This window comes from Rhodnius prolixus, unplaced genomic scaffold (genome assembly GCF_049639745.1).
Source record: "Rhodnius prolixus isolate KJV_2025 unplaced genomic scaffold, Rpr scaffold_18, whole genome shotgun sequence".
Classification (NCBI taxonomy): Eukaryota; Metazoa; Arthropoda; class Insecta; order Hemiptera; family Reduviidae; genus Rhodnius; species Rhodnius prolixus.
In genome coordinates this window covers 2,283,384-2,300,403 of record NW_027411636.1, presented here as the reverse complement: position 1 = coordinate 2,300,403, position 17,020 = coordinate 2,283,384, and the positions used below count along the sequence as shown (strand labels likewise).

The window sequence follows — 17,020 nt, the reverse complement described above, 5'->3', positions numbered from 1 at the left end:
ACAGGGTAATACATGGCAGAAATTGATATGACGTGGATTCAGCTTGAATAGCAATATGACGTCACAAAGAGATAGGCATGTTTGGTGCGACGGACAGACGCACAAAACGGGATAAACGCACTCACACTAAAACGGAACAAGAAAAACAAAATACACTAACAAACAAACTTGAAAACAAAAAAGGTGGAAGTAGATAAGAGAGTTTGGGGGTGTCGCAACTAATTGGTGAGAGCAGCAAACTTCCGTGTTTGGGGCGGAAGTTCTGTGGCAGTAGCTGGCGGGGGGAGATAGAGCAGAGCCTTCCAGGTGACTGGCCGCTGCTGTAAAACTGTGTGCAGTTTTTTTTTTTAGCTGGAGGATGTTGCAGAACTCTCCGGGCAGTGTTGTCCATCCATGCCCAGAGGAACATGTTGTCTTCCATCAGAATTTCCCTGTGGGAAGGGGTGGGGTGCAGAGTAAAAAAAAGGAAGTTTATAACATGGCTGTCGTGTTGGGTTGCTGGTTTTTCTCTAAACGCTCACGCGAACCTTGGACATGGAAAAAGGGGGGAAAAAAAGGAAAAACCATATAAAGAAAAAACATACTCGCTTAATTCTGTGGAAAATGAATTATTATTCATGGTTTTTCTTTTTTATATAAGACCGGAACTGTTCGGTTTATATAGTGGTAGCGCATGTCCAGGTCTTATTCGGTGGCAATCCTATGAAGGACGCTAGTACCAGAGACTGGGAAACTAAAGATCTTAAAGGAACATAGCACAAGTTGGTCCTCTATAGGTACGGTGACCATTCGTACTGTTTTTGGCAGGACAGTACTGTTTTTTAAGACGCTGTCCTTCTTTTTTTTTTTAAAGCATAAATGTCCTGTTTTTTATTCATTAGTACTGTTTTGTACTGTTTTTCAATGAAATTTTAATTATACTCAATGAAATTAATGAAAATATGAATATTTTTTCGAAGATTTATGTATGATTTTGTTAAGATCTGATCTTCATATTGTGAAAATTAGATATATTTGTATATTATTGTCGTTAGTATAGTTTTAAAGAATGTGACATTAAAACAAAATTTTGTTGTAATTTTAAAAGACTGAATATTTTTTCTATTTACAAGAGTTACTATTTACATTTTGTTACTAATTAACAAGTGTATAGTGCAAGTAGTCGCTCAGTTTCGGCTGAATATGGGCCATATAATATGGCCATTGTTTTGTAATAACCGATCTCGTGTTAATAAACGTATTAATATTTTTTATAGGCTTTTTTTTCCCTCCTTGTCCTGTTTTCTGATACAAAAATAATGGTCACCGTATCTATAGGTGCTCTCCTAGGTAGTATATTGGCGGTAGTGAGTGATCATCCCGGGGACTGCCAGCTTCTCTTGCTTTTCCTGGGTGGCTTCACTGTAGAGCCTCTAAGAGTTGGACGGGGTCACATCCTCCCTAAAAAATATACCCAGATACTTTTTAATTCAGGGTAAACGTTAGAAAAATTTCTAGAGAAGGCTTTGTAAGTTTGTGGTACATTTCGTTGGCACCTAACCGTGACTTCGACTCCTCAGATCTTCTTTGAGCTTGAGATACCTTCGGGATTTACTAGTTATTAGTACAAGAATATACCCGTGTAGAATCATTCCTCTTAGAAAGCGTTAGAGCTTGGGTAGATGCCAGCAATTTGGGACGAGGATGTACCTGGAGCAGTGCGTTGAAGATGAAGTATAAATATGTTATCTTCCACTCTACTCGAGGTTTTCTTTTCTCCTCTGAAGTGCCGATCTAGTTAGCAGCGATGAATGTATATTCCACCCAAGATATATTTTGGAAAACCATTAGATGGGTTGTGTATGTCGTGAACAGAGGCACCACGGTAGCCGAGCGGTTATAGGCTAGACCCACAAAGCTAAGATGTATTGTTGGTTAGTGGATTCGATTCCTCAGTCTAGGTCTTGGATTTTATTTAATGGTTAATATGAGAAATTTGTAGTAAAGTGTGTTAGGCGGTTATAGGCTAGACCCGCAATGCTAAGATGTATTGTTGGTTAGTGGATTCGATTCCCGGTCTAGGTCTTGTATTTTATTTAATGGGTAATATGAGAAATTTGCAGTAAAGTATGTTTGCTAGTCGCCTCCGTCCACGACACCTAATTTGGTTGTTGGACGCAAAGCCCCCCCTGAACAAATAGGCAATTACTTTATTGTGAACAGCGAAGCAGCTATTCCTGACTTCCAATCTTTCTTCGGTTTTCCTTTAGAGCCTGGGTAGATGCGGGTATTGGTATATTGGGGGGATATATCCTATAAGCACGATCTGCAAGGATGCTGTGAGTGTGCCAGATTTAATAAAACTCGTTGGTATCGTTTGTTTTTTTTTTGGATAGAAATCTCCCAAAAAGTTCTCAAGATAAACGGTACTTATAGTCCAAGGACTTCTTTCGCTTTGTTATGGTCAAGTCCCGCGGAAGTGCTCAAACGATTAATGTACCATTTCCTGTAATTCTTCCCACTTAGACTATAGTGTTCCCACATTCAGGCCACTTTTCGGGGGAAACCTTCTTTTCTTCAACCTGTGGGGACCAAAAAATTGCACACGGTCTCAATACTTCCTCATACAACGTAAAACGAAGTGAAAACCCCGCTATTAGTTACGTCCACTTGCGCCACTTATAGCGACAACACTGTAGCCAATCAAAAATCACTCACGGCCACTGAATAATCCACATACTGACAAACAAAAACATGGAAGATCGCTAATTGAAGCCACGATTGGCTAACTCAGGCCAATTAATTGCTCGACCTGAGATGTGTTTAGTTAACAACAACTCTCTCCAGTCCAAAAGGAAAAGCGCCGCCGCCATCTTTGTTATAATTAACAGAAATTAAGGGAAAAAAATATCCTGAAAGACCGGTTAAAGAGGAGAGCTTGTTAAAACTTATTGAAGCGGAAATATTGTTAAATATTTACATTTTCTTTTTTCTTTTTCCGAAAGCTTTTCCTTTAAAAATCAATGTGAGCGTAATTTTTCTAATTCTTCTTTTTTTTTTTTGGTTCAATGAAGAAGGAAATTATTGTTAATTAAGGAAAATTGTTAACAAAGCGGAAGTGGCGAGAGTTCCATGTATGATTAAGTCATGGGGGAAATTGGAACAAAACGGAACCTTTGGGAGTACACGTCATGAAAAAGGGCTGAAGTCTGGCAGTCGGCTAAGTTGTACCGGATATCAGGTCAGCATCTTTGATTCCCTTCGTTGTTTATATTTGACTTCATTTCCTCTCGCATCAGGTTTGATAAAATTAACCAATTAGTTTTTTGTTTTTTTTTTGCCTTTAAAATTCGTTTCCAAACCAGAGCTTAAGGGACCATACGCCTAGATTGTATTAGAAGAGAGGTTCCACCCAAAAAAGGGGGATAGGAACGCTGGCAATCCAGAATGTCCATTGTTTCCCGTCCACAGCTCATAAGAAATACCGGGGGCTTCAAGACCAACAAATCCGGCTAAGAGCTTCCGGATAACAGAGTACAATAAACTTATAAAGTAGTCACAGGACACTAGGGAGCATGGCGATCTCAATTCGCCACAGTGCACTGGAATAAACCTAGAGACTTTAACCAGTTAAGCGGTGGAATTTAGTTTTAAAAAACCTCCCCCCACAGAGTGCGGAATGAAAATCAGACAATGATGTGTCAATACACGTCGAACGCTCAGGGCAAAACAACCAAAAGTTTACAATGTCGTAATCAAGTCACTAGCAGCTTAGAGGTACAACCCTTCGTAACCAAGTTGGAGAATCGGCAGTTGGGGGTGGTTTGGCCACGTCTGCTGAAAGAAATGAAGAGGAGAAGATTAGATGCTTGATGGATGCCAAATCAGAAGGCCGTAGACCAAGAGGCAGGACCAAGATTGGGCTATTTGGAGTACATCGGGCGATCGGCACAAAAGCGAGGTCAGACTAGGGTCTTCTATCCAAAAATTGGCAAACAACAGGGAAGAGAACATCCGTTGGCTCAAGGCCTAAGTTATCTAAAGCTCGACGCTGAAAGGCTTAAGAGCATTGGACAAAGAAGAAGAAGAAGATAATAGTCACTGCAAGCGACTTTTTCTGCAATCTCTCTCTGGGAGCTTGAGATTACCAGAGAGCATTCTGTGCTCTTTCATAAAATCTTGCACCGCTTCTTCACGTATGCATTGCTCTGGTTAACTAGGGATGACGCAAGAGGCTTTTACAAGGAAGAAAAGAGCTTTAAATTCTTGAGCAAAATGAAATCATGCTCGTACTGGAGGTCTGAACCTCTAAGGCAAGAAATGGCATTGCACAAGGGTTGACAGCTTCTATTTGTGTACGTAATTCCCCAATCTCTAATGCGGAGTCCAAACATGTACCAAGCACTTATCATTTGGCTGACTCCCACCAACCTCCTCCGTATAAAATACTTGGCAGTTCTATTGGGTAAGATAAAGGAAACATCCCACCAAATAATATTCTTATTGTATTTTATTAAAATTTGGAGTTTTTTGTAGTAGATGGCAATTTTATATTTTTCACAACGAGTATTCACGTCGAACGTACACCATAATACGAGATTTGATTTGACGTGTAACTGGTTAAGATTACCAGATGCCACAATCTCCGGTAGGGAAACATTTAACCTCCCAGAAGAGGAGGAATCCTAGTTTTAGAACACCATACGCCTGAGTCTTGTCTTTTTTTGAAAAACTTTTGCTGACACCCTGTGTTCCGGATTATGCCAATAAGGGTTTTATATCCGGGTGAAAAAGCGGCTAAGAGCAGTTTAGCTCTTCCCAATCTCATCTCCAGTATTCCAGAATACAGTTTTTCTGCTCCTTGAAATTTGTTTTCGAAGTTCTATGCTGGAGAGTATAAAGAGCTAGGATCAGCTGGGAGGAGTGAAATAGAAATAATTCCAGGAGCAAGAAGAAGTAGGGTAACCAAGTGGAGACTGTAGTAGGGTGCAGCAGCAGCCGCTGCCTTGGGATTTAGTGCGGGGATCTTGGAGAGTGAGAGAGATGATGTAGGGGTTTGCAAGACTCGGAGAAGGGGAAGTTATGTACAGATAATATATGAGTGCTGGTTGTTGGGTATATAATTGTAGCCTTCCTTCCCCTTTAAGACAAAACACCACCGCCACCTAGATATATCAGCCGACTGAGACAGAGAACAGCTATTTCAGTTATCCCCTCCAGGGTTCCTAGCGCCCAGATATAGTCATTTCTTACTCTTATACTTCTAGCACCATCCAAAACACTCCGAAAACCTCTCTACCTGTATCACTTTCCAAGAAAATGATGCTTTAAAAAATCACTCACAGAAAATTCCTGCGGTAGCTCCTGAGAGTCTGTACTCGTATTCTTTTTTTGGATTAGCTTTTAGTTCATTTTAGCCAAAGGAAGTTGGCCTAAGTTTTCGCTTTTTCACCATTGCGATTTTGTAAAATTGCATTCCGCTCTTCATCGGAACTAGATGAAGAACTTTCTGAAGCATTATTACGTTGCATTAATAAATATCCAATTGTTGCCACAAAAGACATTTTAATTTTATTTAAACGTAAATTTTATAAATACTCCACTAAAATGTAATATAAAAAATTGAATTATAGTATATATATTTAATATAAGTCAACTTTACCAATAATTAATAAAGTTTATTATAACTGCATTTAAACGGGGTTAAAATTAAAAAACAACCTCTTCAAGCTTCTAACTTATTTTCGAGGTCGCCATTTGTAATGTTTACATGAACGGTTAAAACGCCCCATAGTCCATTCCACTTGGGTTTTCGATTGTAACGTTCGCATGCAAGTGGAACGGACAACGCTTAGTGGCACACACCCTTACTGAAGACTGAAATACTGAAAGCAGATCAGGTTCTACAAACTATTAAAATTAACAGAAAAAATTCAAAGCCAAAGATAATAATTAGAAAAATTGGAAAATTAAACTTTTTCCTAACTAATTTTCTTATTTGTTTAATTGTTTAAAAACGTATTCACTTCCGGTGTCTTTATATTCTGTTCTTATGTTATTTATTACTTTGTGAGATACAGATATTTATAAAAAAATACTCATGTTGCAAATTATTGTTCTGTTTTTATGTTTCAAATTACTGTTCCGATTTCATGTTTTTAATTACTGTTCCGATTTCATGTTTTTAATTACTGTTCCGTTTTCATGTTACAAATTATTGTTCTGTTTTTATGTTTCAAATTACTGTTCCGTTTTCATGTTTTTAATTACTGTTCCGTTCTCATGTTACAAATTATTGTTCCGTTTTCATGTTTTTAATTACTGTTCCGTTTTCATGTTTTTAATTACTGTTCCGTTTTCATGTTTCAAATTATTGTTCTGTTTTTATGTTTCAAATTACTGTTCCGTTTTTATGTTTCAAATTACTGTTCCGTTTTCATGTTTTTAATTACTGTTCCGTTTTCATGTTACAAATTATTGTTCTGTTTTTATGTTTCAAATTACTGTTCCGTTTTCATGTTTTTAATTACTGTTCCGTTTTCATGTTACAAATTATTGTTCTGTTTTTATGTTTCAAATTACTGTTCCGTTTTCATGTTTTTAATTACTGTTCCGTTTTCATGTTTCAAATTATTGTTCTGTTTTTATGTTTCAAATTACTGTTCCGTTTTCTCAGAATGATGATGTTCTTTGAATAATTTTACATTTTATTTTAAACTTCTTTTTGTACATCACTATAGTTCATTAGACGCCTTTTATCAGCGTACTTCCGGGGACTTCCTGTTAGAGTTCTCTCGTTACCAACAAAACTATTTAATCCCCTAATTTAGCTGTAAGGGGAAAAATATGGTCAGTCAAATATTGAATCCGGGATCTACATGTAAGGAGGCCAGTGTTCTGATCATTTCCTGTTTTTTTTTTTTTTATCAGCTGGGATGGTGACGTACATTAACTCTTGTGCAATACTATCAGTAGGAGTTTCCTGTACTAAATCACTGGAATAGCTTTTCTCAGATTACTCTCGCGAGATCACGCAAAATCTCGAAACTATAGCACAATGTTGCCGAACATTGTCCAATTGACAAAGATTAGCGACCAGTCTAATCCTGTTTGGAAATTAACTCCTCTCGCAGGCCTTCCCCCCCCACAGTCAAGCCAAGGGGGGAGCACTTTAGCATTGAACTCGGACAGTGAGTGGGGGGAGAGTTAGCTTAATTAATTAGTTTAATTAATTTATAGTCACTTCCGGTGTGATGATATCGTTGACATATTACTGGACCACACAGTACGGCCATGATGTCATGATGGCTGACGCGTCATGATTGATTGGGGGCTTTGTCTAGAATTCCCGCTCGGCCAATTAGTACCCGTGCTAATATTATTACTATCTAGTGCTAATTGTCTCGCTGTGTAGAAATCGATTTATAAATATATCGTTATTGTTTCTGTGATTAATCAATTATCCAGGGGGAGTTAGGATTTGGCAACACGTTGTGTTTCGGTGTTTCGTCTTGTAAAATCATCTTGTTTCTTCGTGTGGTGGATTAAGATTGCCATGATTTGATGATCAACTAACAAGATGAAAAGCTGAAACAGGAACTTAATTATTGCATGGATGAATGGAATTGATCATTTCACGTAATAGATTTTGAAATTAACGACTTTTCAGTTTCAGTTGTCAAAAACTGTTTCAAGAGAATTCGAACTTTAAACAAAGAAATGTTTCGAAATAAAATTGATACCGGAAAAGGTCGAAATTAAAAATCGATTAAAAAACATATTTTATTACAATTAGTTAAAAATAGTAGTTAATAGGGTTCTATTGTTTCAGGAGAACGAAACCCAGAAGACCAACAATGGTATCCAGTACAGGCTACAGCTGCTCTACGCCAACGGTAAGTTCATTAGTCCATATCCGGTAGTTACGTATCTGGGTAGTTTGCAACACTTCCTGGCCGAACTCGTTTGCCCCAAAAAGTGTGGAATTTGTAGTTTATTTTCTTGCAAAAGATATTATAAATCTAGGATGGGATTACAGTAGGTCTGTACTAGAGATAGGTGCACTTGTTTTGGTGACGTCACTACAAAAAAAATTACGCAATTAGCATTAATTATATTATTAACAGCTGACTTTTTGTTAAGTTGATATACGATGTACGTAAATGCAGTTTTACTTTTCTTTAAAAATATTTTGAAATATTAATATGTGACACCGACCAATTTAGTTGTTTCAAGTTAGATTTCCGGTCAGTGGAGCTTGAAACAAATCCGGTATGACCTTACCACAGCTCACTAGATTCTAACTTGTGCCGAACATATTTGATTTTTACCAACAATTTATTGCTGACAAACCTTGCTTGTGAGGGAAACCTACCCTGCACCACTTCTACATTGAAACCAATTCTTATTGGACACGAAATATTTCAAATAAAAGCTACAGAGATCTACGTATTAAGTACGTTGACAAAAGGAAGTGAATTGAATGGACACCACGGTGACCACCTTTTCTTATTGGGTGCCCTTTACAGAAAAAATAAACACCCCCCCCAAAAAACAATTCTGCAATATGTTATTTCCGGTTAGCCGATTAACGTTGAAATTGCCATTACCCTACTTTAGAGAGGGGCCTTTAAGGTTCCACTCTTATTTGGAAAAACCACGTCCCTTAAAAAAAATCAGTTTTCCCACCGGAAAATGGTTTTAAACTAAAGACTCTTTTGTGCGAGATGGCTTTAAAGAAAAATCATTGGATTTTAAGTCGCATTTCCGGTTTATCTATACGGCGATTTTTCTATTTTAAACTAAAGTTGATTAGTTTTCTTTGTTTTCTTTCCTGTTTGCTGATTTCCAAAGAAAATATCTTGTCTTGAGAAAATTCAATTGGGGAAAAACTTGGTGCCAAATACTTCCGCCCCCCCCCTCTGTACAAATAACAGAGATAAAAACAATTTTCCGGCTTCTTCCCACTAATTTCCATTTCTGACTAGTTAAAATTCGATCAAAATTTCCATTTTTTGTTAGACCCTGGGTCCAATACATGAATACTTATTAGATAACCATCTGGGGAGCCATTATACCAAGGAAATAATCCTGGGTAGCCCGACAGAGAGAGAGAGAGAGAGAGAGGAGATCTCCTCTCTGGAGCTGAAGCTGGATTAGTGAACCGCACCCAATGGACCAGATAGATTATCATCTTAAATATTATTGGCTTTAGATAATCTAGATTTAGCCAATAGTGTTTGTGGTGGAGAAGGGCTGCTTTTGTATTAATTTTAGCATTGTAAAGACATTTAAGGGCTTTTAAGGCGTCTGGTTATTTTAGGGGTGGTTAGGATTATGGTCATCTACAGCGAGAGAGATTTATTTATAGATTATTGCAGCCCTAAAATGATTTAGACACAATCAATTAGCTTTAGGGTTAAGTTAAAAAGATCTTTAACTCATTCTTGTTAAGACCAGAACGAATCTAAGGTTTAAGTTGCAGAATATTTAGGGTAATGGTGGACCATAACTATGGATAAATAGGAAAAGAACTATTACTAGATGAGGTAAACTAATAAAAACCCTAATATATTAAGCTAGATCTATATTTTCACTAAATGTTACAACCAAGCTAAGTGTCTATTGGCTAAACTGTTCATCCGAAGTATATACGTCATTCAATTTATTTGGGGGAATGACCTTTGATGTTAAAAATGTTTAAAAAACAAAAAATATTATAATTATCAATAAGCATAAGCCCTTGAAGATGGTTTAGACCAGGCCTGGGCAACCTACGAAGCCTAAGGGCCGCGAATTCGGCCCGCGAAGACTTTTCCAAAAATCATTGAATCTGGTCTATTAACTCGCATTAAGATAATGTCTGGTAAAGATAATTTTAATAGAGAAATAGGTATTTGAATAGGAAATAGATACATTATAGTCCAATTATACAAACAAGTTAAGGTTCTTATCATTTTTATTTGTCCATATTAATTAAAAGCTCCACCCCTTGCCACGCCCACAAGAAACTATTCTCCAATAATAGTGCGACTAGTACGTAAGTACAAAATTTTTTGCTTTCAAACTCTTATTTTTATACAGCAAATAAAATAATTTGCCAGAATTTCAAAGTCCAATTATACAAACAAGTTATAGTTCTTATCGTTTTTATTTGTTTATATTAATTAAAAGCTCCACCCCCTTGCCACGCCCACAAGAAACTATTCTCCAATAGTAGTGCGATTAGTACGTACATTGATTTGACGATTAAAAAAAAATATATATTTTTTTTGCTATACCTTATATATATCCTTGAAGTACTTGCGGCCTGTGTAATCTTTCTACTTCCCAATCCGGCACATAGTCCTGTGAAGATTGCACATGCCTGCTCTAGATCATAGGTTCAAAGCTTGGTGTAAAATTAGGTTATCTTGAATCAGTCACCAAAAACAAGCAACAATATTCTACAAAAATTTGGATTATACAGGAAGAGCTACATGCATTAACCATTTCTCGGCATTTTGACTGCTGTATTTATAGAGGAAGCGATCTCTCAGTAACCATATTAGTGTTAACGGAAAGCTTATGAACTACGTCCGCAGGAAGTATTATCTTAAGGATTTCGGCGGAAAGTTCCAACTTTACCTGTTTGGTTCAGTTTTAATTTTGGGCACGTTCTACACCGGATGTGCCCTGTTAATTGAAAGCAACATAACATTTCCATTTTTAACAGAGAGAATATAACCATTGTATATTAGAAAATAGTAACCCAGTGGTCAATGAATGGTCCTGATTGTGGTTATTTTGTTACAGGCGTCAGACAGGAACAGGATATCTTCGTTAGACTGATCGATTCAGTCACCAAACAGGTGAGTAAAAGTTCCAAGTTTTTAAAATTAATATTAATGTTACAAATTACGTATTCACATTTTTGTATCATCCGCTGCCTATTCCCTGCGAATATTCCCCGTGATATTGCGATGATCTTGGAGTGTGCATTGTTACAGTGGAATAGCATTTGGGAGTCGTAGACGATCGATCCGTTCATTATATAATCATTGCCATCATAATTATATATAGATAAGACAAGCATCTTATCAGGTGATTAATGGAAGCGTTATGCACAATGCCATTACATGGTGACGTCAATTTTGATACTCCTTCCGGTACGATCAATTGGATTTAGTAACTACGGCTAGAGCACCGAAAGTTCAAGTTCAGCCACTTCCTTTTGCCCATAGGCCGCGAGGTCTCAGTTATTTCAAGGCTAATTAGCCGAAAAAAAAGGAAAATTTATGAAAATCTGGTTCCAACACTCACTAATTGCATTTTCTCGAAACGAAGTCCGGAAAAGTCCACTAAATACCGCCAAACGTATTCCATTGAAATGGTAATTTCGCTCTTTTCAGATACAAAATTTTACTTATTTAATCGCATTTTATGTAATATTACACCAGTTAATGGGGGGGGATCCACACAATAAATGAAACTTCAAAAGGAAAAGCTCCCCTCCAGAACAGATTTAAAATCGATTTTCTTGGGAAACTATTTCTAATAAAAGTAACAGACATGTGTGCTATGGACTACGCCAGGGGTCGGCAACCTATTTTAAGTAGAGAGCCATTTCTCCTTAAATAATTTTAATAAATCTTACCAAGAGCCGCAAGGATGATAGTGTAAACAAACTCTGTAGATCATTTGTATTCACAAATTATTATTTTATGATATTCAATAACATTTAAATGTTTTATATATTTATTTTCACATATTGCAAAGTAAATAAACGAATAAATAATAACTAAACCTGTGTTTGAATGAAAATGGCGGCAGTCCTATATATTACGTACTGTATTTTAATATAATTCTATTCAATTTCAAACCAAATCTCATTTAAAATTCTTTTTGGTAAAAATATCTTTTTTCTGCAACCATGTAGGGAAGTTCTCATTACTCAATTAAAATCAGCTGTGTAATGCCCAACTTTACCTCACTAGTGGGGAAAAATTCCCATTAGTGTCACTTTCCTCACTAGTGAGTGAAAAAACTTTATTGTGCTTCCTTGGTATAAGAAGTTTTGTTATTAAATATTTTCTGTAAAACTTTAATAAGCTTATTTAAATTTATTTTATCTAAATAATTAAAAAACGAATATTAAAAAATAAAATAAAAATTGAAAGGAATATAGAAATAAAAATAATATTTTAATAAATAATTAGATATTTTTAATTATAACAGTTAAAAAGGTTATAGTGTTACCTTACAGAAATTTAAAATGGATACTAGTGATTCCTGTTTAGTTTTTTTTGTTTAGTTAATAACCCTAATGGTTGCAGAAAAAATATAATATTTAACTCGAGTGTAAAGTATTTTCCTCATACGAGGCAGGGTTTGCATGCACGAGCGAGCGAAGCGACTACTTTCCACACTTGTTAAATAAATAAATGAAATTTTCATTTGTTTCAATAAAATTGAAATATACAATTTATTTTGGACAGGCTAAAGAGCCACACAATTTGGATAAAAGAGCCGCAGGTTGCCGACCCCTGGACTACGCGAATGTTAAATGAAAATTGTTGGAGCCATTTTGGGGAAAAACTAAAAAAGAAAAAAAAAATCAAGTGAAAACTCAATTCAGTTCATTTTCTCCTAAAACTTATTGTCTGGTCCCCCATAATGGCGAATCGAAATTTCATATTTGTAAAATCGAATTCAGAAATCGATTTTTTTTCGAATGAAAAAATCGAATTCAGAAATCGATTTATTTCGAATGAAAAACAAAAAATCTTGTAACTTTACTTCCAGTTCAGGAAACAGTTTTTTTACTCTTTGAGGACTTTAAATTATCACCTTTCCCTCCCACCCCACCACCAAATTTTCTCACAACATCCTTCAGAGCCAGGAAACCAAGAACTGGCGTAGCGATACTTAAGAACTGGAAACTACCAGTTGATTAAGTGTGCGTAAGCGAAGTGTACGTAAGTTTGACCACGGAAGTTAAGAAATTAGACTTGGAAATCTGAGAGAGAATTTTTTTTCTCCTCAGCATCCACCTCTCTTCTCTCAGCTTATTCAATCAGGTTATCTATCATCTCTCCTTACTCATATACTTACCTGAATTTTGACTCGTAGTTTTTCACCCATCGAGGCGTGGCCAAACACGTACAGTGGAAGTAGCATTGAAAGTCTGTCCTGTAGTTTGTCTGTAATTTACCCAGTTAACGTTTATATTTGTAACCTTTGCGTTAGAAAGCCAAAATTATCAGACCGGATATCAGGATTGTGCGTATTCCTACGTAACAGGAAGTATTGCTTTGTGACGATTTCCGATTTCAGTATGCGCCGGAAATGTGCTCTTTTTGAGGTTCCAAAAACCTTATTATTATTTTTTTTTTCTTCTTTTTCATTCTTAAGTTGACCTTCTCTTTGATCTTAGCCAAAAGGCTGAGAAGCGATTGTGACCAATAATGGACATATGGAGCAGAGAATTGTGGGACTCCGCCAAACCATCCAACATCCAACCTATCCAATCTTTCCAGTCTAAAGTCCTCCGCCGAGTTCTATTATCGCACCATACTACATATGTCTCCAACCGCACCCTCCATCATGATCTCAATATTCCCTACGTAAATGAGTTAATCCACACACACCCCCAATTCCTGAAATTTCCACAACAAACTCTCTGTGATCACCCACAAATCCTCTGGCTCAATCACTCAACCACATCGTCCCCATCCTGACAATCCTCCACGTCGCTTAAAACGGCGTTGGCCACGTGACCTCATTGCTTCCTAAACCCCAATAAGTTCCTAGAGAGTTCCAGCGCTGGCTGATTTCTCTCATCCCGTCATCCTGGTTGTGGCACTCAGCCAGAGCTCTGTGGCACAATCGAATGTTTATCTGTAAATACATATTTGCTAGATGTACATTTTTTTTTACAGTTGCAAATAAATAAATAAAAGTTGACCTTAAAATGCATATTTCCGGGTGAAATCTCATACTTCCGGATGCTGCACGATTACAACACGTAGCTTCTTGTTAGTAGGGTAAGAGGAAGGAAAAAATTTAAGGGTGGATCATGAGTTTCCGGTGGGGAAAAGTTAACTTTAAATCAAGAGACATCGCAATGATTGCCCATGTGCCCAGCGAGAGAAATGTTTGGCCCACTCATGAGCAGGCTAGTATAAATAAAAATGGAATGAATCTTGAACGGGGTGGCGCAGGAACTGTAATAAAGAATATTTGCTAGTTAACGAATACAGATTGCAAGATGAGAACGTCTAGGCGTTGGGGGCGGTTGAGGAAGGAGGTGGTTCTCCGGTTGTCGGGAGTACATCTGTCATCGGCTACCCGCCGATCGACTGCCACAGCTTCAATTGGTAATTGGAATTCTAGGGTTACTGTGAGAGCGGCTGCTGTAGTCCAACCCCAGCAGTTCTTGTACAGTCCATATCGTACACCCTCACCGCTTCGTCATTCTTCATGCCCATTAAGTGTTACTCGATATGCCTAATTCACTTCTGCTGACGGAGAGGGAGAATTTAAAAAAAAAAAAAAAATTACCTAATTCGACAAGATAATCTGATATTGAGTACTAATATGTCGCAGAGCATGGTAGACCCGGAACGACTACAATGGCAATTCTCAGTTTCGCAGCTAATAGGAGGGTGCCGCACACACTCTGGCGACCAAATCTCTTATGTCCTTTCCTCTTCACCGCTAGTTTACTCATTTTGGAAGTCGGAAGTCCCATGGAAGTCGACGACAGAACATTAACGATCAGAATCTCCTCAACCAGCTAGTGAAAATGGTTCAAAGCTTTTTTCCAGGTGCCTCTGGACATTCTTCACTCTATTCCTTTTTTTTCCCCATCACCGGTACTCAGAGTTCTTTTAGGATCGTGCCTATCCTTTCGGATATACCAGACCTCGCGTGCAAGCACAGGTTTACAAGAGAAGGATGTCTCACTACCACGGCGAGGCTGTTGTGCTAGGCTTCGCCATGGCAGAAGTGCCCATCCAGGGACTCCCCCACTTAGCCCCTATGGGGCTGGTTTGGTTATACGCTCAACCCTCTCGCGTGAAGGCCAACCGTAGTTGGCCAACACTACCAGATCGTAGAGAAAGCCTTCTCTCTACAGAGCCACTCTAGTCTACTTTAGCTCAGGTCGGCCGCACCCCATAGCAAAGGATAGCGGAGCTCTTAGTTAACCAACGGCGACTAAGAGCCCTACCTCAATCGCAAGTAATTGGGCTTGGAAACTGCTGGCCTCTGGACAGTGTTCTCTGTGTTACTGGCCATACTGTCCATCACCAGACCATTAAAAAAAAGAGAAAATCTAAGCGCCAACAGCTGGATTTGAACCCGCGATCTCCGCGTTGGAATCCAGTATACTAACGTTACCCACAGCGATAATCGCTGTTATTATTATAATTTCTTTCTATCCAATTCTATATTTTTTGAATGCACAAATAGCTCTTAAGTTCTAGTTATTCTAGTCATTAATTAAGTCAAATTCAAAGTGTCCTTTTTAAATACTAAGTTCCTAAGTTCAAAGGGAAAGGATTCCAGTCCCTTCAATCTTGAAATACTTCGAACTTTCGTAAACGTCCCAACCTGGACTATACACACTGTGACCTTAACATTCCTTTTATCGCACAAGACGCTGAAAACACGATACAGGAAACTTCTACACTTCAGCCTGCAATCTCATGTAAATCCTCTAGCTCAAAAATCTTTCTCCTAGAACTCTTCCTGATAACCCGGGGACAAGACACCTTAAGAGACAGTGTGGCCTCGTGATCTCCTCTCCAGTGAAGAGAGTGGTACTAAACAGTCTAATGTTTTGAAGTAACTTCTCCACTCGTTTGCTTCATTTGTTACTCTGTTATCACTATTTCTTACAGCGCCAACGCGCTGATTGTAGCACACACAAAAAAAAATCGTTAAGTTCTTAGACCGGAAATCGCACGTAAAACCCAACTTAGCAGGCCTCGCCTCTAACCGCTCATGGCGCCTACTTCCTTGCTAATATAATTATGACTTAAATATATTGCTAGAATCTTTTTTTTGTTTGAGTGAACTCGCTAGACCGGAAATGGGACTGTGGTGCCCACAATCAATTGAACAATTTCCTGTATTCCCTATTTACGTGTTGGATCTACATTTTTTTTTTTGTTTTTTTCAGTTATAATGGCAGAAATAGAAATATAATTGCAATAGAAAAAGGAAATGTAAATAAACATTGATGCAATTGCATAATAAGAGAGATGCAGTAGAAGAAGAGCCACCGATTGTATTGAACGCGTGGTGCAATCATTATTATTAGTTAAGCTAAAAATCGTAACAGGACAATTAAAGTAATTGGAGACAATTTGTACACAGTGTGGCTCTCCATAAATCTAAACGACGGCTTATGGAGCTGGCAGGAGTGTAGTAGAGGGGAGTGAACTGTGGCAGGGGAAAGAGTAGAAGGAGGGGCGGAGGGGCGAGAGAGACAGTTGGGTTTGGGTTTCAGGTTGCAATTAGAGGATGCGTTGTAGGCGATATATCGAACAGAGTGTATCCGTCCGTCCGTCCGTCTATATAAACCAACTAACACACAGGACACATCGAACTGTATATGCATGTACAGACATGCACGTACATGCACACGCACGCAACCGTGTACAACGTTTCACTCACTTATATTATTATGTATAGGATTTAATTTGTTTGAGAGGCCGTGTAGCCTCACTATTCTAGCGGCTCTAAAAAGGTTTCCCCATTTGAATTGCCGGCCTACCCCCCTCCATAGTGCCTCAGAAAATGTTGCCCCACTCTAGTTGCCACACAGAAGAAAATTAAGTTTTCGTATATTTGTTGTTGGTGGTGAACTATTTTACACGTCAATCCCTTACTAAAATTTCACAACGTTTCCGTTAAACTTTTCTAGTTTTTATGAAAATTTGGAGAATTCCGGCGGAAGTTACATTAAAAAAACTTTAATAAAATAATCTCAAGATGGACCTTCATTTGATTTCCGTTTATAGAATCAGGTTAGGTAGAATGTACCATCCCATCT

At 37.8% G+C, this 17,020-nt stretch overlaps 1 protein-coding gene across 6 annotated transcripts in view; it reads left to right on the top strand.

Moving 5' to 3' along the window:
• kn (EBF transcription factor knot) overlaps positions 1–17,020 on the top strand; it is a 175,433-nt gene that overhangs the window by 16,941 nt on the left and 141,472 nt on the right. For 5 of the 6 annotated variants that reach the window (XR_012463139.1, XR_012463138.1, XM_074143830.1 and 2 more), the window contains exons 3-4: positions 7,811–7,874; positions 10,774–10,829. Coding sequence is in view for 4 of the 6 variants with exons in the window: in XM_074143830.1 (XP_073999931.1) it covers positions 7,811–7,874; positions 10,774–10,829 (120 nt within the window). In the remaining 2 variants the exon portion in view is untranslated. The remainder of the gene's footprint in view (positions 1–7,810; positions 7,875–10,773; positions 10,830–17,020) is intronic. The other variant, XM_074143831.1, reaches the window with a different exon arrangement.